The sequence below is a fragment of the Bombina bombina genome, chromosome 3 (genome assembly GCF_027579735.1).
Source record: "Bombina bombina isolate aBomBom1 chromosome 3, aBomBom1.pri, whole genome shotgun sequence".
Lineage (NCBI taxonomy): Eukaryota > Metazoa > Chordata > Amphibia > Anura > Bombinatoridae > Bombina > Bombina bombina.
Genome location: NC_069501.1, coordinates 958,920,671 through 958,945,797, shown reverse-complemented (window position 1 = coordinate 958,945,797; position 25,127 = coordinate 958,920,671). Strand labels below are relative to the sequence as shown.

The window sequence follows — 25,127 nt, the reverse complement described above, 5'->3', positions numbered from 1 at the left end:
GTGTTTCCACCGTTTCCTCTCATTCCCAGGCTGGTAGCCAGGAATAAAAAACAGGAGAGGGCCTCGGTGATCTTGATAGCTCCTGCGTGGCCACGCAGGACTTGGTATGCAGACCTGGTGAATATGTCATCGGTTCCACCATGGAAGCTACCTTTGAGACAGGACCTTCTTGTTCAGGGTCCATTCGAACATCCAAATCTGGTCTCCCTCCAGCTGACGGCTTGGAGATTGAACGCTTGATTCTATCAAAGCGTGGGTTTTCAGATTCCGTGATAGATACTCTGGTTCAAGCCAGAAAACCGGTAACTAGAAAGATTTACCATAAAATATGGAAAAGATATATCTGCTGGTGTGAATCCAAGGGATTCCCATGGAATAAGATAAAGATTCCTAGGATTCTTTCCTTACTACAAGAAGGTTTGGATAAAGGATTATCTGCAAGTTCTCTAAAGGGACAGATTTCTGCTTTATCTGTCCTACTGCACAAACGACTGGCAGTTGTGCCAGATGTTCAAGCATTTGTTCAGGCTTTGGTTCGGATCAAGCCTGTTTACAGACCTTTGACTCCTCCCTGGAGTTTAAATCTAGTTCTTTCAGTTCTTCAAGGGGTTCCGTTTGAACCTTTACATTCCGTAGATATTAAGTTGTTATCTTGGAAAATTTTGTTTTTGGTTGCTATATCTTCTGCTAGAAGAGTTTCTGAGTTATCTGCTCTACAATGTACTCCACCCTATCTGGTGTTCCATTCAGATAAGGTTGTTTTGCGTACTAAGCCTGGTTTTCTACCAAAGGTTGTTTCCAACAAAAATATTAATCAGGAGATAGTTGTACCTTCTTTGTGTCCGAATCCAGTTTCAAAGAAGGAACGTTTGCTACACAATTTAGATGTAGTCCATGCTCTAAAATTCTACTTAGAAGCTACGAAAGACTTCAGACAAACTTCTTCTCTGTTTGTCGTCTATTCTGGTAAAAGGAGAGGTCTAAAAGCAACTTCTACCTCTCTTTCTTTTTGGCTTAAAAGCATCATCCGATTGGCTTATGAGACTGCCGGACGGCAGCCTCCTGAAAGAATCACAGCTCACTCCACTAGGGCTGTAGCTTCCACATGGGCCTTCAAGAACGAGGCTTCTGTTGATCAGATATGTAAGGCAGCGACTTGGTCTTCACTGCACACTTTTGCCAAATTTTACAAATTTGATACTTTTGCTTCTTCGGAGGCTATTTTTGGGAGAAAGGTTTTGCAAGCCGTGGTGCCTTCCGTTTAGGTGAACTGATTTGCTCCCTCCCTTCATCCGTGTCCTAAAGCTTTGGTATTGGTTCCCACAAGTAAGGATGACGCTGTGGACCGGACACACCAATGTTGGAGAAAACAGAATTTATGCTTACCTGATAAATTACTTTCTCCAACGGTGTGTCCGGTCCACGGCCCGCCCTGGTTTTTTAATCAGGTCTGATGAATTATTTTCTCTAACTATAGTCACCACGACACCATATGGTTTCTCCTATTTTTTCCTCCTGTCCGTTGGTCGAATGACTGGGGTGGGTGGAGCCTGGGAGGGACTATATGGCCAGCTTTGCTGGGACTCTTTGCCATTTCCTGTTGGGGAAGAGATATTCCCACAAGTAAGGATGACGCCGTGGACCGGACACTCCGTTGGAGAAAGTAATTTATCAGGTATTTTTAAAAACCGGGCACTACATGATGAAACTTTATATTCACTTTAATGCTAGAGAAATAGTCAGTAATCCTGATTGCCCTAGCTTGGCCTAGCAGGAGCTGGTATGCTGATCTAGTTCAGATGTCCAGTTGCCCTCCTTGGCCACTTCCTATGTATCCAGTCCTTTTGTCTCAAGGTCTGTTTTTTACATCCGCATCTCAAATCTCTAAGCTTGATGGCATGGAGATTGAACGGTTAGTTCTTAAGCATTAGGGGTTTCTCAAATTTTGTGATTGAAACTTTAATCCAGGTTGATTTATCATAAGATCTGGAAGGCTTTTATTGCTTGGTGTATAGATCAAGGCTTTTCCTGGTATTCTCTTACAATTCCTAGTATTATGCAGTGTTTACAGTAACGTTTGGATAAAGGCCTATCTACCAACATGAAAGGGCAGATTTCAGTTTTGTTTCATTGGAATACTGCTAATCCTTCACTTACAATTTGCAACCGACTAAAATAGAATATTTGGATGTATTATTGGAATGGACTGATGAGGGGAATGTTTTGTCTTCCACCTATTTTAAAAGTGTTGATAGCAATAACTTTCTCCATTTCTCGAGTAATCATTTAAATAGCTGGAAGACAAACATTCCCTAAAGTCAATTCAGACGTATAAGGAGAAATTCTGGGACAATGGAATTATACTTCACACAGTCTGAAATTTTGATTACTAGATTCAAAGAAAAAGGATACCCCCAAGGGCTCATCAATGACAGTTATTTAAGAGCCAGAAATCAATAGAGCTGAAATTTTTTCTCCTCCTTCTATAGAGGAAGAATCTATTATTAAAAAGAAAAACTTGGATAATCCAGCATTTATCACACAATTATAATTCGGAACATAAACAGATCAGGCAAATTTTTAATAAATTTTGGCCCATAATCTTAAAAGATCCGTATCTTAAAAATATACTCGAAAATAATCCAAGATTGGTGTTTCGTAGAGCACCTACTCTTAAGCAAAGATTAGCCCCAAGCAAGGTAGTAATAGCAAAAAGGATGAATACACGTAAGAAAAATCTTGCACATCTAGATGCAATAAAAGCAGATGTTACATGTACAAATATGTAACGCATGGGAGTATGTCAGTGGTATGTCATGCCACGGGAGAGACTATAGCTCTAAAGAGCTACATCAACTGTGCCAATAATTTTGTCATCTATGTTCTAACCTGCAGGTGTGGCCTACAATACTTGGGCCACACCTGCAGGACCATCCGTACTAGATTGAGTGAACACTGGAGAAATATCAAACAACGTTCAATGAAACAGTGTCTCCAGACATACAGGCCCATTTATCAAAGGGCTTGCGGACCTGATCCGACACTGCGGATCAGGTCCGCAAGACCTCGCTAAATGCGGAGAGCAATACGCTCTCCGCATTTAACATTGCACCAGCAGCTCACAAGAGCTGCTGGTGCAACGCCGCCCCCTGCTGACTCGCGGCCAATCGGCCGCCAGCAGGGAGCTGTCAATCAACCCGATCGTATTCGATCGGGTTGATGTCCGGCGATTCCTGTCCGCCTGTTCAGAGCAGGCGGACAGGGTTATGGAGCAGCGGTCTTTAGACCGCTGCTTCATAAGTTGTGTTTCTGGCGAGTCTGAAGACTCGCCAGAAACACGGCCCTTCAAGCTCCATACGGAGCTTGATAAATGGGCCTGATAGTATGACACAGCACAATGAGTGTTACCATAGTTTCAAGATTACGCCTCTTGATATCATCCCTAGTGCTGTGGGCTATAATAGATACTTGTTTGCGCCAGAGGGAGACATATTGGATATATCGTTTCCGGTCTTTATTTCCCTCTAGCCTAAACAAAGTTCTAGATCTAGCAGCTTTCTGAGTGTCATTGTAGGATTTGCTTTAGTCTTTATAGTTGCACCTGTATCTATCCCTCTCTGCCATCTGGATATACCATATGTATGGACTCATGCCCCTTCTGGACATGAGTCTAAACCGGTATTATTATTAGATCTATGTTATCAATTATATTCACACTACATACAATTAGTACAAGTATACAGACGATTTCATATTGTCATACATTAGCCCCTTCCCTAGGTCTAGCTAGCTACTAGGTTAAATAGAATAAATTACACATTTAAAGTGTCACTTACAATTAGCAACATATGTTTTTTATTCTAACACATTTATATAATGTATCATTTAAGTTGCCTTTGTCACTAAAGTGACACACACAATTACACTTAGCAAGACATTGTATATTATTAAATAAGCACAACAAAAGGAACACACTAATATTATTGTGTAGAATCCCTTACATTGCCATAAATGAGACCCATTAGAATAAACTCAAATAGTGGGTAATGTCAAAATAGGTTCAATTTACAAAACTGATTGCAGAATTGTCTATTTTTATTTATATTTATATACATTGTATAGTCACGGTTACACTACACTTAGGGTTGATTATACTGGAATTCATCAGTATATATTATTAATTAGATGACACGCATTAATACACAGTATCAGAGGATACATACACAGATTCATGGTTATATTTATACAAAGGGATTATTTATATGAACCGGAATACAGGTTATCTCTTTTTCTGCACACAAACTATTTACACTAACGGTTAATTATACTGGAATTGATTAGTATATATTATGAGTATAGATGGCACGCATTAATATACAGTATCAGAGGATACATATACAGATTTATGGTTATACACACACACACATGGTTTATTTATGTATACTGGAACACATAATACATTTTTTTTTTTTTTTTTTTTCAGCAGTGTTCATTAGTGATATTTTCACAGAAGAATAGAGTCCCAGGGATTGGGTACCTATTAAAATGGTCTGCCCAGTCACAAACAATTGTTAAAAGGAAAACTTGTCCATAATTGGTAGATATGACCTGTTCAGAGTGTAATCTGTGAGGATTGGCTACTAGTCATTAACTATAGAAGTATAGCAGGAAGTGTAAGATTTTGGTTACCTATTAAAATGGTCTGCCCAATCGCAAACAATTGTTAAAAGGAGAACTCGTCAATGATTAGTATCCAATCCACACAGACTACACTCTCTGAACAGGTCATATCTACCAGTCATTAACTATAGAAGTATAGCATGAAGTATAAGTGTTTTTTTTTGTTTTTGTATGTAGAATACATGCAATTGGTCAATTATTATTTAGAGAGATATCATGGAAGTTCTGAATCCTGCATTATGGACATCATTAAAGGGACAGTGTACCATAGAATTGTTATTGTTTTAAAAGATAGATAATCCCTTTATTACCCATTCCCCAGTTTTGCACAACCAACACAGTTCTATTAATATACTTTTTACCTCTGTGGTTACCTTGTATTTAGGAACCTTCTTCCAGCCCCCTGATCACATGACTGTGACTGTTTTATTATCTATTCTCTTAAATTTAGCATTGTTTTGTGCTAAATCTTAAATAACCCCCTGTGCCTGAACACAGTGTTATCTATATGGCCCACGTGTACTTTCTGTCTCTTTGTGGTGAAAAGAGATTTAAAAAGCATGTGATAAGAGGCAGCTCTCAAAGGCTTAGAAATTGGCATATGAGCCTACCTATGTTTTGTTTAAACTAAGAATACCAAGAGAAAAAAGCAAATTTGATGATGAAAGTAAATTGGAAAATTGATTAAAATTAAAAGTCCCATCTGAATAATAAGTTTAATTTATACTAGACTGTCCCTTTAAGGTAAAAAACAAATCCTTTTTGTTTTATAAATAGTTTTATAAAATGGAGTTAAAATCATAACAAACAATTATGGTACATGAAATGGAAGGGAGCTCAAACGGATTTAAAATTAATAACATCAAATGATGACAGTTTAAAATGAGACAATTTTATTGAAATACAGAACACTCAGTCAATATAGGACACCAAACTGATAGGTATGTTTTAATAAAAACAACAATATAGAAAAAATGGGGAATGTAGATGTGTTAACAGAGAAATTCATTATGGTGGGGAGGGATATGATAGCAACTTAAAGTTTAACTAACAGGATGATGATGTATTTGAATATTCTAAACACAATGCTTTATGTATAAGAATATGATGTTTGGTTTGTTTGGATTAATGCATAACATGTGTCTTATGGGCACGCCCATTGTGGTGGTTGTTCTTTAATCAATTGTGTACTAGTAGCACAAAGGTTTAAATAGCAGGATAGAGGTAAGGTGTATACATGCCTGAGGAAACGGCCCTTTGGTGGCGAAAAACGCGTTGCATTAGAGGGGATTATCCCCTTGACCACTACTTGTTATAATCTTTTTTTAATTTTTTAATTTCAATTTTTGTTTCAGTCTTTTAATAAAAATGTTTTTTTACTATAACACAAGTATAGTGGTTTCAACCTTTACCTCTCATTTCCCAATTTTGGGCTGTTTGTGCATTTATCCTGTTTTTGGACTATATCGTTGGTAACACCTGGAGTGGGTGAGCTGATAAGCCCTAACCTAAAATTATTAGTCTGCATCTACCAGCACATAGGTGTGCTATTGGACATTGTGAGTACCCATTTGGCATAATTCGCTCAATTGTTCCATCTATTTGGTTGATCTGCACATGTGGTTTCCTTTGTTGTCTTGACTCTCCATTACAGACACACCTGGCGGGGATATCCTGGAGTGGGTGTACTTACACATCAGATTATGTCAGTCTGCTTCCATTAGCATATTGAGGTGCTTATTTTAAATGTGAGTACCAATTTGGCTTGAGTGCATATGATTTGGTGATTCTACACATGAGGTGCCCCTCTTTCTTCTATTTTCCAGTATCTTCTGTGAAGAGGAGTGCAGCCATCATTCACACTGAGGACATACCTGATTTTTTGAACTATCATAGTGACTTTCAATATGGGACTTTGATATAATTGTATGTTAATACATACAAGTGCCATATATTGAATGAGCTGTGTATGTTGTTTTTTGAAGTTGTACAATGTATATATAGTGTATGCGCCCTCTCTTATCTTTGATATTTTTGGCACGAATTAAGCCTGCGATCAAGCCAATTTCTCCTGGAGCCTTAACTTGGTGTTAAAGGAATAGTCTAGTCAAAATTAAACTTTTATGATTCCGATAGAGCATGCAATTTTAAGCAACTTTCTAATTTACTCCTATTATCAATTTTTCTTAGTTGTTTTGGTATCTTTATTTGAAAAAGCAGGAATATAAGCATAGGAGCCTTCCCATTTTTCATTCAGCACCTGGGTAGCGAATTCTGATTGGTGTCTAAATCTAGCCACCATTCAGCAAGCGCTACCCAGGTGCTGAACCAAAAATGGTCCGGCTATTAAGCTTACATTCAAATAAAGATACCAAGAGAACAAAAAAAATTACTAAAAGGAGTAAATTAGAAAGTTGCTTAAAATTGCATGCTCTATCCGAATCGTAAAAGTTTAATTTTGACTTAAAGGACCAGTCAATACAGTAGATTTGCATAATCAACAAATGCATGATAAGAAGACAATGCAATAGCACTTAGTCTGAACTTTAAATGAGTAGTAGATTTTTTTTAGAATAAATTGCAAAATTAGGTCTATTTCCACTCCCCCTGTATCATGTGACAGCCATCAGTCAATCACAAATGCATATACGTATATGCTGTGAATTCTTGCACATGCTCAGTAGAGGCTGGTGACTCAAAAAGTGTAAATATAAAAAGGTAAATGTATGCTTACCTGATGAATTTGTTTCTTTTTAGATACGATGAGTCCACGGATTTCATCCTTGTGGGATATCGCCTCCTGATCAGCAGGAGGAGGCAAAGAGCACCACAGCAGAGCTGTATATATATAGCTCCTCCCTTCCCTCCCACTCCAGTCATTCGACCGAAGTTAGGAAGAGAAAGGAAAAGCCAAGGTGCAGAGGTGACTGAAGTTTAACAAAAATAAAGACCTGACTCTTACTGACTTAGGCCTGCTTTCAGGCTATAAGGTTAATATGCAGAAATCGGAGATCTTGTGGCTACTCAGAAAGACCTGTACCAATGAAGAATTCCCCTTTTTGGTAGCTAAGCATGGTATTACGTATCTTGGCATCAAGATCTCTGCTAACCCCAACAAGCTGTATGCTAATAACTTGGCGCCCATATGTGCAAAACTACAAGCGCAAATGAATAGCTGGAGATCTCTGCCTCTTTCACTCTCGGGTAGGATTAATCTTCTTGAAATGGTGGTGCTACCCCGGCTCCTCTACCCGCTTCTTATGCTACCTCTACTCCTAAATAAATCGGATGTTAAAATGCTAAATTCCACTGCGACCCGCTTCATATGGAAGGGGGGTAAGCCACGTATCTCGAGAGAGAAGCTAAGTATGAGTTTCCTCAATGGGGGGCTGGCTTTGCCAGACTTCAGACTGTAAACTGGGCAGCCCTGATACGCCTGGTGTTGGACTGGCAGGTGGACACCCACCACTTCTGTCGACCTTCCATGGAGCAAGCAGTTCTGGGGGACATCTCCTTAGCATACTTGCCGCATATCACGAATATGAGATCTGTGAAGGCCTTAGGCCTTAATATGTTGTGCAGTGAACTGAACAACACCAGGCCCACAAGTTTCTGAAGAAATCATGCCATATCTCAAGTTACTTGCCCATTGTTAAAAACCCAGATTTCCCAGCGGGTTCGGAGACCCAGCCCTTCCGGGTCTGGGAACAAAGGGGGTTGAGATCGCTTAAACAATTGCTAGATCCACTCTCGAAAGAGGTAAAAACTTTTGGTACCTTACAGAGAGAATTTTGGTTACCAAGAACACATTTCTTTGCCTTCTTACAGGTACGCCACTATGTTAACACTCTAATTAGGAATGGGCCGGAATTCTGGGAGGGTTCCCCCTTCTGCGTTACGCAAACGTTGTATCAAATGGGGAGGTTCTCCCTATCTGAAATTTAACAGGCACTCATACAGCAGCGCGCACAGAGCTCGCGGGAATCAGTGCGAGTGGGATGGGCTCGAGAGGGAATCAGTGACATTACATGGGAGGAAATACGGAGAGGCCTGGAAAGAACCAAATCAGCCACATTGTCCGCCATGTTCAGGGAATCCCAGATACGCGTTCTCCATAAGGCCTTCCTCACACCGAGAACATTAGCAAAATGGGTACCCACGCGTACCCATTGAGTGTACTAAATGTGCGATGGGGGCCCCTACTCTCCTGCATTATATGTGGTAATGTCCACCAGTTAGGCAATATTGGGGTAAAATACAATATTGGATTAATCAATCCTTGCATATACGACTCACTCTCCACCCGGAAACTATTTTATTTTTACATTGGGAACCACACCACAGACAACAGGATGCAGTATTACGTTTGGTAATATTGTTAGCCAGAAAGTGTATTTTAAAAAAATTGGACGGTGAAGAGAGGCCCTTCTTTTAAGGGCTTCAAAACCTTACTTAGAACACAGATATTCACGGAACAAATGGATGTTAGGATGGATGTCCAGAATAGGTTGGGCCTATTTCTGCGTAAGTGGCGCAGGCTTATACTTACTTTCGAATTAGAAATACAAAGACTGATCTTGATACCATTTAAAGACTCGGTTATCTTTATGGAGGGAGGGAGTTTTAAATTGAAAAGACAACAGAAAACCGGTATGTTGGGGAAGTGCAATCAGACAGAAAAGGATGATAATTATTATAGAATCAAACCGCATGATGATGGGGACTGTCGTGATTTCAACACCCCACCACTGCTCTGTACCATCCTATGTTTATGGCGGGGGTTAGAGGCCTATGTCTGAACCATAGTGAGATTGTTAACATGTATCATATTATTTTCTTGTATCATCACAGTAAGAATGTGTGTATTGTATTGCAAAGAAGGAACAACAATCTCCTGATTAATATTCTGGTTTGAAACAACTTTAGGAAGAAAACCAGGTTTAGTACGTAACACTACCTTATCCGAATGAAAAATAAGATAAGGAGAATCAAATTGTAGAGCCGAAAGCTCAGATACCCTTCGAGCAGAAGAAATAGCAACCAGAAATAAAACTTTCCAAGATAATAACTTAATATCTATGGAATGCATAGGTTCAAACGGAACCCCTTGAAGAACTCTATGAACTAAATTTAAACTCCAAGGAGGAGCAATTGGTCTAAATACAGGTCTGATTCTAGTCAGAGCCTGACAAAAAGATTGTACATCTGGAACATCTGCCAGACATTTGTGTAACAAAATAGATAAAGCAGAAATCTGTCCCTTTAATGAACTTGCTGACAACCCTTTCTCCAATCCCTCTTGGAGAAAAGACAAAATCCTGGGAATCCGAACCCTACCCCATGAGTAGCCCTTGGATTCACACCAATAAAGATATTTACGCCATATCTTATAGTAAATTTTTCCTAGTAACAGGCTTACGTGCCTGAATTAAAGTTTCTTTGACCGAATCAGAAAAACCTTGCTTAGATAAAATTAAGCGTTCAATCTCCATGCAGTCAGCTGCAGAAAAACTAGATTCGGATGATGGAAGGGACCCTGAATGAGAAAGTCTCTCCTCAATGGGAGCTTCCACGGTGTCCACCAGATCAGCATACCAAATCCTGCGAGGCCACACAGGGGCGATGAGAATCACTGATGCCCTCTCCTGTTTGATCGGAGCAATCACCCGGGGAAGGAGAGCAAATGGAGGGAATACATAAGCTAGGCTGAAAGACCAAGGTGCACTGCCAAGGTATCTATCAGCTCGGCCTGGGGATCCCTGGACCTGGACCCGTATCTCGGAAGCTTGGCATTCTGGCGAGATGCCATGAGATCCAACTCCGGCCTGCCAAATCTGAGAATCAGATTGGAAAAAAATCAGGTTGAAAAAAAATGGATGGAGTTCCCATTCTCCCGGATGAAATGTCTGCTCAGAAAGTCTGCTTCACTCTTGTCATCTGGGATGTAGATCGCTGACAGATGACAAGAGTGAGACTCCGCCCACTGTATTATTTTGGCTACTTCTGTCATCGCCAATGAACTCCTCGTTCCTCCCTGATGATTGATGTAAGCTACCGTCATGTTGTCCGACTGGAATCTGATAAATTGGACCGAAGTCAACTGAGGCCAAGCCCGGAGCACATTGAATATTGCTCTCAACTCTAGGATATTGATGGGAAGGAAAGACTCTGAGTCCAAACACCCTGAGCCCTTAGGCAGTTCCAGACTGCTCCCCATCCTAGCAGGCTGGCATCCATTGTCACTATCACCCATGAGGGTCTGCGGAAGCATGTCCCCTGGAATAGATGATCCAGCGACAACCACCATAGAAGAGAGTCCCTTGTCTCCTGATCTAGATTTATTAGAGGAGTCAAATATGTATAATCTCCATTCCACTGCCTGCTTAATTGCAAAGGTCTGAGATGAAAAATAGCAAACGGAATGATGTCCAATGCCGCCACCATCAATCCGACTACCTCCATGCACTGAGCCATTGACAGACGAGTATTGGACTGAATGGCTCGGCATGTATTCAGAATCTTTAATTTTCTGACCTCTGTCAGAAAAATCTTCATTGACATAGTCGATTATAGTCCCCAGAAAGGGTACTCTTGTCTGCGGAACTAACAAACTCTTTTCCAGGTTTACCTTCCACCCGTGGGTCCTTAGGAAGGAAAGAACAATGTAGGTATGGGACCTCGCCAGATGAGATGACGCCTGGATCAGTATATCGCCCAGATAAGGCGCCACCACGATGCCCCGCAGCCTTAGAACCGCCAATAAAGACCCCATAACCTTTGTGAAAATTCTGGGCGCCGTGAACAGACCGAAAGGGAGAGCTACAAACTGAAAATGTTTGTCCAGAAAGGCAAACCTCAGGAACCTGTAATGATCTCTGTGGATTGGAACATGAAGATATGCATCCTTTAGATCCACCGTTGTCATAAATTGACTCTCCTGGATCAATGGAAGAATGGTACGAATAGTTTCCATCTTGAAAGATGGAACTCTGAGAAACTTGTTTAGACTCTTAAGATCTAAAATAGGTCTGAAAGTGCCCTCTCTTTTGGGAACTACAAACAGATTTGAATAAAACCCCTGTTCCTGAACTGGAACGGGACAGAGGTAAGAGGTCTCTTACACAGCGTAAGAACGCATCTCTTTTTATCTGGTCTCTAGATAATCGTGAAAGAAGAAACCTTCCTCTGGGGGAGGACGTTCTGAACTCCAATTTGTATCCCTGAGACACTTTCTATTGTGAGAAGAGTAGCGCCTACTCTGTTCCCTATAGGCTTGAGGGGGGGGTGATACCTAGTAACCACCAATAGGAATCGACTAAATCGACTCGCTTGGGGGTTTCTCATTTTTAAATCTGAAAGAAACCACTTCTGAATCAGTCAGTGGCAAAACACCTCCTGAGTCAGAAAGTTCAACTTCGGATAAGACCTCCATACCCTCCAATTCAGAGCCCTGGGAGGGTATATCTGAGATCGCCATCAAAGTATCAGAAGCTGTATTAATCATGTGGGCTTCCTTCTGCGTTTGCCGTGAAATACAGAAAAGGCAGACAACACCTCTGAAAGAGTAGATGACATTAATGCAGCTATGTCCTTTAGTGTGATCGCAGCAGAAGCTGCAGAGGGTACTTGGCTCCGCTTTTGCGGGCGTTAAGGGCTGTGTCGCTTGGGGAGAAAGTTGCGGCATACTCTGTATCTCGTCAGTAGAATCCTGAGAAACATCCGCCTTTGTTAAATTTTTGTCAAAGAAAATTTACTCTCTAAACTGTAATGCCCTCTCAGTGCAAGAGGGACAAAAAGTAACCGTAGGTTCCACATTGGTATTTAAACACATGGAACATGTAACATTCTGTAAATCTTCCATAATAACAAAACTACAATTTGGTCGTGGATTCAATAAATTTAACCTATTGGGAATGAAACCAAAAATTTGAAAACCAGCCTAATATGACTGTAGTCAGTATTTTGAAAATGGAGCGTAACTGTGCCTTTAAAAAATAAAACTACACAATTTTTTTTTCTGCACCAACACTTTAGCAAATGGTTCTGAACTATAACTTTAATACATAAAATTACATTGTTACAGCAAACCTGAAAAATAAGCCATATACTTTCTGAAAAATAAATGGCAAAACCACAGTGCACCTCTACGCCTCAACAGCTCTGCTGAGGCGCCTACCTGCCCCCACGGTACATCAATCACGACTACTCGTTCAGAATGTTTAAGACCGATTGCTTAAATCACCAGCCATGTGGTCGTAACAAATACCGGAGTCCTCTAGCTTACAGTGTGACAGATGCCGTAAAATAAAATCAAATAGAAAATGGAATTAAATTACACTTTATTAACAAATATGCTTGAAAAGATGCCGTAAAATAGCAACTGCACGGCAACCCAGCGTGCGAACACTTAAGCCCCGCCCTTCGTGGGCAGCACAGGAAAACCCATCTGAACCCGGCCTAAATGAAAGCAAAAAAATGCTGGTTAAAAAATACAAGTTGTCTATAGCACGATTCACACAGTAAAAACTCACTGCCTACACTGGAGTACAAACTCCGAAAATCTAATTCCCCAGCGTTTCGCCCACAGCACCACCAATATAGGGCTATTATGCAGGGAAAGCCCATAACAGGATGCGGTCTGACATCTTTTGACACTCGATAGCAAACAGTCACAGAGAAATGAGGGAAACCCTAAATAAAAGTTTACAACCCCTCTTGTCAGAAAGTAAAATACGCAGTCTGTTCTGAGTTAATCTATGTCCCAGAGAAACAAATGACTGTACATACCTCTATGCTGAGCGACAGCTTGACCGGTCCCACAGGATCAAGAGGCCTTCTCCCTCCTGCAGTTCTGTGGAGACATACAGGGTCTTAGATAATATTGGCTAAGACCATTTACTGAAGGGCAGCACTCGGTATAGGAGGCGCAGTGAGAATTTAATCCCACCAGTTTCCATTGCTTTAAAGCCACCTGTAGCTCTACTCTAGAGGCTGATAAGGAATACGGCTACACCCTATAATAAAATAGCACTCACTGGTACCATTTTAAAAATAAACAACTCTTGATTGAAGAATCTAAGCTAACACCTCACTTTACCTCTTCCTATCACTAACACAGGCAAAGAGAATGACTGGAGTGGGAAGGGAGGAGCTATATATACAGCTCTGCTGTGGTGCTCTTTGCCTCCTCCTGCTGACTAGGAGGCGATATCCCACAAGTAAGGATGAAATCCGTGGACTCATCGTATATTTAAAAAGAAAAGACTGTGCACATTTTGATAATGGAAGTAAATTGGAAAGTTGTTCAAATTGCATGCTCTATCTGATTCTTGAAGTTTAATTTTGACTTGAGTGTCCCTTTAACTATTTCTTTGTTATTTAGGTACCTCCTTTTGAACCTATGCATAAAGTGGATATTAGGCTTCTTTCTTGGAAGGTTTTGCTACTTTTGGCTCTCTTCTGTTAGAGGAGTTTCCCAATGTGTCTGCTCTTTGTGACCCTCCTTTTCTTATCTTTTGTCAGGATAAGACAGCCTTAAGGACTAAGTTTGATTTCTTGCCTAAAGTGTTGTCTTCAAACAATATCAGTCGGAAAATTGTTGTCCCTTCTTTGTGTTCTAATCCTAAGAATGTTTCAGAAAGATCTTTGTATAATTTGGATGTTGTTAGAGCATTGAAGTATTAAATGGATGCTGCTAAGGATTTCAGTCAAACTTCTAGTTTGTTTAACTTTCCTGGTTCTAGTAAATGACGGAAAGTTTTTGCTGTTTCTTTGGCCTCTTGGTTGAAACCTTTGGTTCATAAGGCTAACTTGAAGGCAACTCAGCCTCCACCGAAACTGGTTACTGCTTATTGTACTAGGTCAGTTTCCACTTCTTGGGCTTTTAAGAATGAGACTTTAGTTGACCAAATTTGCAAGGCAGCTACTTGGTCTTCTTTGCATATTTTTTTACTAATTTCTACAATTTTTATGTGTTTGCTTCCGAGGCAGTGTTTTTTAGGAAGGTCTTTTAAGCTGTTGTCTCAGCTTGATTTATTTTTGCCTGATTGTTTGGTTAAATTTTAAGTGCAATAAAAAAACCATAATATATGTAAGATTTTACCTGATAAATTAATTTCTTTCATATTGGCAAGAGTCCATGAGCTGGTGACGTATGGGATATACAATCCTACCAGAAGGGGCAAAGTTTCACAAACCTCAAAATGCCCATAAATACACCCCTCACCACACCCACAATTCAGTTTAACGAATAGCCAAGAAGTGGGGTGATAAAGAAAGGAGCAAAAAAAAGCATAACAAAGGAATTGGAATAATTGTGCTTTATATAAAAAAAAAATCATAACCACCATAAAAAGGGTGGGCCTCATGGACTCTTGCCAATATGAAAGAAATTAATTTATCAGGTAAATTCTTACATAAATCATGTTTTTCTTTCATGTAATTGGCAAGCGTCCATGAGCTAGTGACGTATGGGATATCAATACCCAAGATGTGGAACTCCGCAAGAGACTAGAAGTCTTCCTGAAAACTTTAGTAGCTTCAACATAATATTTCAAAGCTCTCACCACATCCAAAGAATGTAAAGATCTTTCTAAAGAATTCTTAGGATAAGGACACAAAGAAGGGACAACAATTTCTCTACTAATGTTGTTGGAATTCACAACTTTAGGTAAGAATTTAAATGAAGTCCTCAAAACTGCCTTATCCTGATGAAAAATCAGAAAAAGAGACTCACAAGAAAGAGCAGATAATTCAGAAACTCTTCTAGCAGAAGAGATGGCCAAAAGGAACAACACTTTCCAAGAAAGCAATTTAATGTCCAAAGAATGCATAGGCTCAAACGGAAGAGCCTGTAAAGCCTTCAAAACCAAATTAAGACAACAAGGAGGAGAGATTGATTTAGGGACAGGCTTAATACTAACCAAAGCCTGTACAAAACAACGAATATCAGGGAGTTTAGCAATTTTTCTGTGGAATAAAACAGAAAGAGCAGAGATTTGTCCTTTCAAAGAACTTGCAGGCAAACCTTTATCCAAACCATCCTGAAGAAAATAAAATTCTAGGAATTCTAAAAGAATGCCAAGAGAATTTATGAGAAGAACACCATGAAATGTAAGTCTTCCAAACTCGATAATAAATCTTTCTAGAAACAGATTTACGAGCCTGCAACATAGTTTTAATCACTGAGTCAGAGAAACCTCTATGACTAAGCAGTAAGCGTTCAATTTCGATACCTTCAAATTTAATGATTTGAGATCCTGATGGAAAAACGGACCTTGAGATAGGTCTGGTCTTAATGGAAGTGGCCAAGGTTGGCAACTGGACATCCGAACAAGATCCGCATACCAAAACCTGTGAGCCCATGCTGGAGCCACCAGCAGCACAAACAATTGCTCCATGATGATCTTTGAAATCACTCTTGGAAGGAGAACTAGAGGCGGAATAATATAGGCAAGTTGATAACTCCAAGGACGTGTCAGCGCATCCACTGCTTCCGCCTGAGGATCCCTGGACAGGTACCTGGGAAGTTTCTTGTTTAGATGAGATGCCATTGGAACTATTTCTGGAAGCCCCCACATCTGAACAATTTGAAAAAACACATCTGGGTGAAGAGACCACTCTCCTGGATGTAAAGTTTGACTGAGATAATCCGCTTCCCAATTGTCTATACCTGGGATATGAACCCCAGAAACTAGACGGGAGCTGGATTCTGCCCAAACAAGTATCCGGGATACTTCTTTCATAGCCCGAGGACTGCGAGTCCCACCCTGATGATTGACATACGCCACAGTTGTGACATTGTCTGTCTGTCTGAAAACAAACGGCTCTCTCTTTAATAGGGGCCAAAACTGAAGGGCTCTGAGAATCGCACAGAGCTCCAAAATATTGATTGGTAATCTCGCCTCTCGAGATTTCCAAACCCCTTGTGCTGTCAGAGATCCCTAGACAGCTCCCCAACCTGAAAGACTCGCATCTGTTGTGATCACGGTCCAGGTTGGACGAACAAAAGAGGCCCCTTGAAGTATACGATGGTGATCTAACCACCAAGTCAGAGATATTCGAATATTGGGAATTAAGGATATTAATTGTGATATCCTTGTATAATCCCTGCACCATTGGTTCGGCATACAAAGTTGATGAGGTCTCATGTGAAAGCGAGCAAAGGCGATCGCGTCCAATGCTGCAGTCATGAGACCTAAAACCTCCATGCACATAGCTACTGAAGGGAATAACTGAGACTGAAGGTTCCGACAGGCTGCAACCAACTTCAGACGTCTCTTGTCTGTTAGAGACAAAGTCATGGATACTGAATCTATCTGGAAACCTAAAAAGGTTACCCTTGTTTGAGGAATCAAGGAACGTTTTGGTAAATTGATCCTCCAACCATGTTCTTGAAGAAACAACACTAGTTGATTCGTGTGAGATTCTGCAGAACGTAAAGACTGAGCAAGTACCAAGATATCGTCCAAATAAGGAAACCCCGCAATACCCTGCTCTCTGATTACAGAGAGTAGGGCACCGAGAACATTTGAAAAGATCCTTGGAGCTGTCGCTAGGCCAAAAGGAAGAGCAACAAATTGGTAATGCTTTTCTAGAAAAGAGAATCTCAGGAACTGATAGTGATCTGGATGAATCGGAATATGAAGATATGCATCCAGTCTATTGTGGACATATAATGCCCTTGCTGAACAAAAGGCAGAATAGTCCTTATAGTCACCATTTTGAATGTTGGTACTCTTACAAAACGATTCAAGACTTTTTTTCGATCCAGAACTGGTCTGTATGAATTTTCTTTCTTTGGGACAATGAACAGATTTGAATAAAACCCCAGACCCTGTTCCTGGAAAGGAACCGGCATGATTACCCCAGATAACTCCAAGTCTGAAACACACTTCAGGAAAGCCTGTGCTTTCACTGGGTTCACTGGAATGCGTGAGAGAAAGAAACTTCTCACAGGCGGTCTTACTCTGAAACCTATTCTGTACCCCTGAGAGACAATGTTCTGAATTCATCCAAACATCTTTGAAAAATTTTAATCTGCCCCCTACCAGCTGAGCTGGAATGAGGGCCGCAACTTCATGCGGACTTGGGGGCTGGTTTAGATCTCTTAAATGGCTTAGATTTATTCCAGATTGAGGAAGGCTTCCAATTGGAAACAGATTCCTTAGGGGAAGGATTAGGTTTCTGTTCCTTATTTTGTCGAAAGAAACGAAAACGGTTAGAAGCTTTAAATTTATCCTTAGATTTTTTTATCCTAAGGCAAAAAAGCTCCCCCAGTGACAGTTGAAATTTATAGAATCCAACTGAGAACCAAATAATTTATTACCTTGGAAAGAAAGAGATAGCTAAGTCGATTTAGAAGTCATATCAGCATTCCAAGATTTTAGCCATAAAGCTCTTCTAGCTAAAATAGCTAAAGACATATATCTAATATCAAAAATGGCATCACAAATGAAATTATTAGCATGTTGAATTAATTTAACAATTTTATACACATTATGATCTGATACTTGTTGCGCTAACGTTTCCAACCAAAAAGTTGAGGCAGCTGCAACATCAGCCAAAGAAATAGCAGGCCTAAGGGCTTGATTTATCATGCCCCTACGGCTGCAAGTTGTCACAAGAACTTGCTCACCGTGATTTATCAAGCAGTGGTCACCAGACCGCTGCTTCCCTAAGCTCTTCGCCACCTCTAAGGTGGCGAAATTCAATCTCATCGGTCGAGTCCGACCGAGGAGATTGACAGCTGCTGTGCACGGGCAGGGGGCGGGATTGCACACGAGCGCAAAATTGCGCTCGTGTGCAATGGCAAATACCTGCGGGTAATTTCGCCCCGCCACAGGCGAGCTGAGGCCTACAGGGGCGCGTATACGCGCCCCTGTACGCCTCAGCGTTAATAAATCTAGCCCTAAGAAGATGACCTGAACATAAATAGGCTTTCCTTAGAAAAGATTCAAGCTTCCTATCTAAAGGATCTTTAAAAGAAGTACTATCTTCCGTAGGAATAGTAGTATGCTTGGCAAGAGTAGAGATGGCCCCATCAACTTTGGGGATCTTTTCCCAATACTCTAATCTATCAGTAGGCAAAGGATACAATTTTTTAAAATACTCCTTGAAGGAGGAGTAAAAGAAGTACCCAGTCTATTCCATTCCTTAGAAATCATATCTGAAATAGCATCAGGAACTGGAAAAACCTCTGGAATAACTACATGAGGTTTATAAACCGAATTTAAACATTTATTAGTTTTAGTATCAAGAGGACTAGTCTCCTCTATATCTAATTAGCACAAACTTACTTCACCACCTCCATAGGAGGTAAAGTTTGTAAAACTGAATTGTGGCATTTTGAGGTTTGGGAAACTTTGCCCCTCCTGGTAGGATTGTATATCCCATACGTCACCAGGTCATGGACTCTTGCCAATTACATGAAAGAAAAACTTTTTTGGGTTGTAGATTTAGTTTTTCAGTGAATAAAGATGTTTTTAAATCCCACCCTTTGTTTCATTACTCGTGGATTCCACAGCTTGGGTATTAGTTCCAATGAGTAATGGATTGTGTGCTCTCTCCTGTATGAAGGAAAACATCATTTATGCTTTCCTGATTAATTTCTTTCATGGTGGTGAGAGTCCACGAGACCCCACCCTATGTTTTTGGTGTTTTTTGTTTTGTTTAGCACATTTTTTTCCAGATGCTACTTTTATTGCTTATATTGCTTTTTCCTACTTCATTTTGCTTGGCTATTCGTTATACTGAGGTACCTGTGAGGTGGGAGAGGGTATTTATAGCTTTTGGGATCTTTACCTCCTAGTGGTATAGAGGAGTAATTTCCAGGACTAATGGATTGTGGACTCTCCCCACCATGAAAGAAATTAATTTATCAAGTAAGCATAAATTTGGATATTAACCTAGCTCAATATTGATGGTGGTGCTGCTGCTCCTATATCTGCTCTGCCCGATTGATGGGAGACTTCTTTGCTGTGATGCACCATGCCCCACAAGGTCGAAGTCACTATTCACATGTAGTGATGTCGCGAACCTAAAATTTTGCGTCGGCGAACGCGAACTTCCGCAAAAGTTGGCGAACCGCCATAGACTTCAATAGGTAGGCGAATTTTAAAACCCACAGGGACTCTTTCTGGCCACAAAAGTGATGGAAAAGTTGTTTCAAGGGGACTAACACCTGGACTGTGGTATGCCGGAGGGGGATCCATGGCAAACTCCCATGGAAAATTACATAGTTGATGCAGAATCTGGTTTTAATCCATAAAGGGCATACATCACCTAACATTCCTAAATTGGAATAACGTGCTTTAAAACATCAGGTATGATGTATCGTTCAGGTAGTGTAAAGTTTTTTTTTTTTTTTTTTTTTTTTTTTTAAATTTAAAAAACTGTTTTAGTAGATATGACTTGCACTGGTGTGACACTGTGCCCTGGCAGGACCTGGAATGCACACGTGTGAGGGAAACGGACTGCTATTATTTCACAGTAAAAAAGGTTTTTTTTTTTATTTAAATGTATGTACACTACTGTTTTAGTAGATATGACTTGCACTGGTGTGACACTGTGCCCTGGCAGGACCTGGAACGCACACGTGTGAGGGAAACTGACTGCTATTATTTCACAGTAAAAAAAGTTTTTTTGTTTTTTTTTAAATGTACACTACTGTTACACCAGATATGAGTGGTGGCACTGGGCAAGTGGGCACAGTATACGCTGTGAGCCTGAGCTGGCAGGCAGGCTGCAATTAGATTACACACACAGAAAAAAAAAAAAAAAAAGCAGACTGATGTTCTAGCTTTTTGGGGTGCTGTCCTTACAGCAGAGATCAGATGAGTCCTTCAGGACTGTAGTGGACACTTAATACACTAGCCTAGCTATCGAGGGAGGGGGTGTCTGCTGCTGATTGGCTGGAATGTGTCTTGTAACTGTGAGCTACAGGGTCAAAGTTTACTCAAGGATGACGAGTAGGGGGCGGATCGAACATCGCATATGTTTGCCGTCCGCTGCGAACGCGAACATGCTATGTTCGCTGCAAACTATTCGCGGCAGAACTGTTCGACATCACTATTCACATGTCCCCTCTCCATTTGGAGCTTGGATAGTGACGCGTCTCAGGAGAGAAGACCCAGCGGAAACAATATGCGCAAATGCGTTGGCAAAATAAAGCTTCGAATGCGTATGCGGACTGCCACTATGTTATTAACTAGGTTGAACATCATAACAGGATCAGCATAATGAGGGGAAAAATGTGGTTGGCAGAGTACTACATTTTGAGAAAATGCTGAAAAAAACGTCAGTAAAGCGTTCATTAGGTACCTGTTACAAACGTATATTATAATTAAGTTTTAAAACAAAAAAGAAAAATTGTTTCCTATCCCTTTAAGACTGCAGTTTGCAGTAAAACAAATTTTAATAAATTTGGCACTTATGGGGACATGAAACCCCCATTTCTTTCATGATTCAGATAGAACATAAAAACAACTTTCCAATTTACTTCTATTTTGCTTCCTTCTCTTGTTATCCTTTGCTGAAAGGTTTATATAGGCAAGCTCATGAGCAGCAGAGAACCTAGGCTCTAGCTTTTGATTGGTGGCTGCATATATATACTGATTGTGATTGGCTCACCCATGTGTTCAGTTAGAAACCATTATTGCATTGCTGCTCCTTCAACAAATAAGAGAATTAAACAGATTTGGTAATAGAAGTAAATTTGAAAGTTGTTTAAAATTGCATGTTCTATCTCAATCATGAAAGAAAAAAATTGGATTTCATGTCCCTTTAATGTTATAACCACTAAATTTCATTGTTTTTTGTTTGTAGCAAAACCAATCATTATTTTGTCTTTACTTTTTGCCTCTTAGCTGGCAGGGGGGCTAGAGGTTCTCAAGCTGAGAGCCACAGCAGTAGCAGCTACCATGACAACTGGGATTCTCGAACTGGTTATACAGATAGAGATCGATATGATAACAGAGAACAGGGCAGAGACTCTTCATTTGATCGTAGACACGGAGACCGTGATCGTCGAGACAGAGAGAGAGGTAATGGAAAAAGTTATTTCCAACTATACTTTTTTTTGTCTTTAATTTCTATGTAAACATGTTTCATTGAGGTGAGTCATAAAGTTGTAGAAATGATGATGCCTTTTTGAAGAGCACAAATGGTCTCTGGAACATTTATATTTCTTGACCCACTGTATGGCCACTGCCTGACAAATTTGTTTCATGACCTAAAAGTTAAATCTCTGTTCTATATATGAATTCTAACTTGTGTTTTAATACCTTAATTCCTTATAAAATTTAATTCAATATGAATACAAGGATTGCAGAACTTTTTGGCCTAATACACAATTGCAATGTACTATGAGAGCACCTGAGTAACTGGGTGGGGTGCTATAAACCAAGAAGATGGTTAGTCTTCCTTTAAAGGGACACTGTAGTCAGAAATGAAATCATAATACAATGGTAATATACATATAAATATATCTTTTTCTAAATTACATTCTTTACCAAATATGTTCCGTTTATAAAATATTGATATTGGAAATATTTATTATTTCCAAACCTACTTCTAAGTCAGCCGTTACGGATTCCCAATCCGTGCTGACAACTGCAGTTGAAACATGGCGTCTACAGTAAGTACTGCGCATGCGCGAGTTAGCACAGCGTCACATCCAACGTCACCATCTGCAGATACATTAGGCGAGGAGAATCTATAGATGTGTCACGTTTCTATAATAAGTAGAAAGTCTGGCTAACCGATTGAATAGATTGTTCCCTCCAGTGCGCAAGCGTCAATTGAACATAGATGTGGGTAACTTCAGCTTCTAGGATTAGCAATGTGCATGCGCGATTTAGCCGAATTGATGCGCAGGCTTATTAGGAAGGGTTATGGTTCTAATTATATGCATAGGATCGATATGTAATTGGTCAATGTTTTCATAAACAGACAATGCCGAAAACAGTGGGCTGGAAAAGGTGACGTCATGGCCGGGTAATATTTATTAAAAATATAAGGTTTGTAAGCTTCGTTTTTTAAAAAATATAGGTTAGTAGCTTTTAATAGATAATCATTTTCCAAAATATGTGACTAGTGTGTAACGAAAAAAGGAAAAAAACAGTAATCCTTTAAATTCAAATCCATATGGTTCAACACACCTTACAATGTTTTTTATAATTTTATTAATTCTTAGGGGTGCAGCCAACAAAACCAAATAAATACAGAAAATAGAATATTGGCGCACATCCACTTATATATAAAAAAAACATTCAGTAATAAAAATAATTTTGTAAGGTGTGCTGTACCATATAGATTTGTCTAACCATCTTCTTAGTTTATAGCATCCCACAAAGTTGCTCAGGAGCTCTTATTATAGTACATTGGAAATAAAGCCAGAGAAACTCATTCTTAAATGCATAGTTTAAGCAGGAATGTTTCAGTTTAGAAAGGCTGAGCATTGCAGTGTTCGGACCAGTCAATGTTGGGACACCTTTTAAGTTGGTGATTGGCTTAAGCAAAATATGGCCATATTGTGTAACTAAGATCCCAATTTCCTTCTTAAATGGAAAGAGTCCACAGCTACATTAAGCTACAATAAGAACCTGGCCACCAGGAGGAGGCAAAGACACCCCAGCTAAAGGCTTAAATACTCCTGCCACTTTCCTCATCCCTCAGTCATTCTTTGCCTTTCGTCCCAGAAGGTTGGCAGAGAAGTGTCAGAGGTTTTTATTTATTTTTTTCCTATATTAATGTTTCTTATGGAGGGTGCTACTCTTCGACAAGAAACAGGAGTTTTAAGTAGTCCTTTCAGTCTCTTGTGTGAAGGCTTGGGCAAAAGTAAGAGTCCGGAGATGCAGTAGGAGCTTCCCTTCTTTTCAGCACTTGGCTTTGTCGAACTTCACTTAACTACCTGCTGTCCTCTTTCAAGTCCGTGGCGGATGCAATGCTACTATTCGTCACACTTGAAGGGCCATGTTCCTGTTCCACGGCGTGGATTCCTGTAAGATCATTTCATTTACCTTCTCTGATTGCACTGTAACGCATTTGTTGGGTAAATTTTGGGGTCTCAATGGACTCCTTTAGTATCTTGGAATCAAGGGTTAATATCTCCTGAGGGTAATTATTGAACAGAGGTTTTTTTTTAATCATGTTTTTACTATGTGATTTAACCTGCTTATGTGTAGTGTTTTCTGGCTCTTGGCTAGGAACATATAGGCTTTTAAAGTGAAGTGACCCTACGGTTGGGTGCTCCTTTTGGTTTTTGGACTGTGTGGTTCACCTGGTAAACAAACGTTTTATGTCCGTGTCTCCCATTTACGCATTCCTGTCTGTGTGGCGTATGAGTAATAGTCTGCTGCGTTCTGGTTATCAGGAGGTGTTGAGTGCCCAAGTCATTGGGGGTGTCTGGTGCCGTTTTTATTTTGGTTTTATAGTCAACTTTACGTATCCAACTATGGAGGATACCGATGTTGAATCGGGTTAACTTTCTGGGTCAGACACCTCGTCCTGTGATGAGTGTGAATCGGACCCTTGGACACAGGTTCATCAGTTATGTTCCTCAGGCCGCTCTAGAGCTCCTTGTTCCTCGAGCTCGGGGATTCAAGAGACTGCTTATGGTTTATGGGACTCGGTAGCTTTTTCTTTCAATGACACAACCTTGTTAAACATGGGGGGGGATGGTATAATATCCTCTACGTCTTGTTATCGAGATCTTTTCCAGTTTTGTAGAACAGGTTTTCCGTTAGGCGGGTCCTGCAGGCTTTCTGTTAATTTTTTTTGGGGGGGGGGGCGTTAACTTTCGGGTTGTCGGTTGTTCTAATTTTGTCCGGTAGGATGAGTTTTGGTTTTCCTTCTAATAGTTCCTGTGGGATTTTTTTTTTCTGGGATCGATGCTCATGGTTTTGCTTCTATTGAAGTTGTTAGGAACACGTTAGTTCCATGTTAATCATTTACATATTAAGGAACAAGTTCATTTCATGTTAATCGTTTACATATTTTCAGCCTCTCTCTGAGAGTAGAATAGTCTGCTTGGCAGTGGTAACCCTGTTGCGGGCTGGCCCTGCTTGGATTCAGTTCTGCTGTCACGCGACTTTTTCAGACACGTGGCGACTATCGGCCTAGCTGGTCTGGTAGGGGTGCCGATTTCTCACAATGTTTGTGTTATTTTGCTTCTAGTTAAGCATTTACCAGGACTCTCGGGTCTGAGTGGTTTTTGGAAGTATTTTTTTTTTTTATAACTATCTCTCGGGGGACCTGTCAGTGAAATTGCTGCCTCTCTGTTGTTCCCGCTTTTTGGGGAGCTGGAGTATTCCTTCCACGTGGTGCGAAGGATAGAGGTCCTAGCGCCTTTTTGTCCGCCCGTCAGGGTTTTTTATAGCCTTTTGGAGGCTTGGGAATTTGTCCTTTTAGGACTTGTTCCGTTGGGGGTCTCTGGTTTTGCAACCTTT

The 25,127-nt window shown here is 40.3% G+C and overlaps 1 protein-coding gene across 1 annotated transcript in view; it reads left to right on the top strand.

Annotated features, from left to right (window-relative positions):
- ZC3H13 (zinc finger CCCH-type containing 13) overlaps positions 1-25,127 on the top strand; it is a gene marked incomplete in the record, with an annotated part of 366,958 nt that overhangs the window by 138,379 nt on the left and 203,452 nt on the right. Inside the window, 1 exon segment of the mRNA XM_053708001.1 lies at positions 21,546-21,722. Coding sequence (XP_053563976.1) covers positions 21,546-21,722 — 177 coding nt within the window.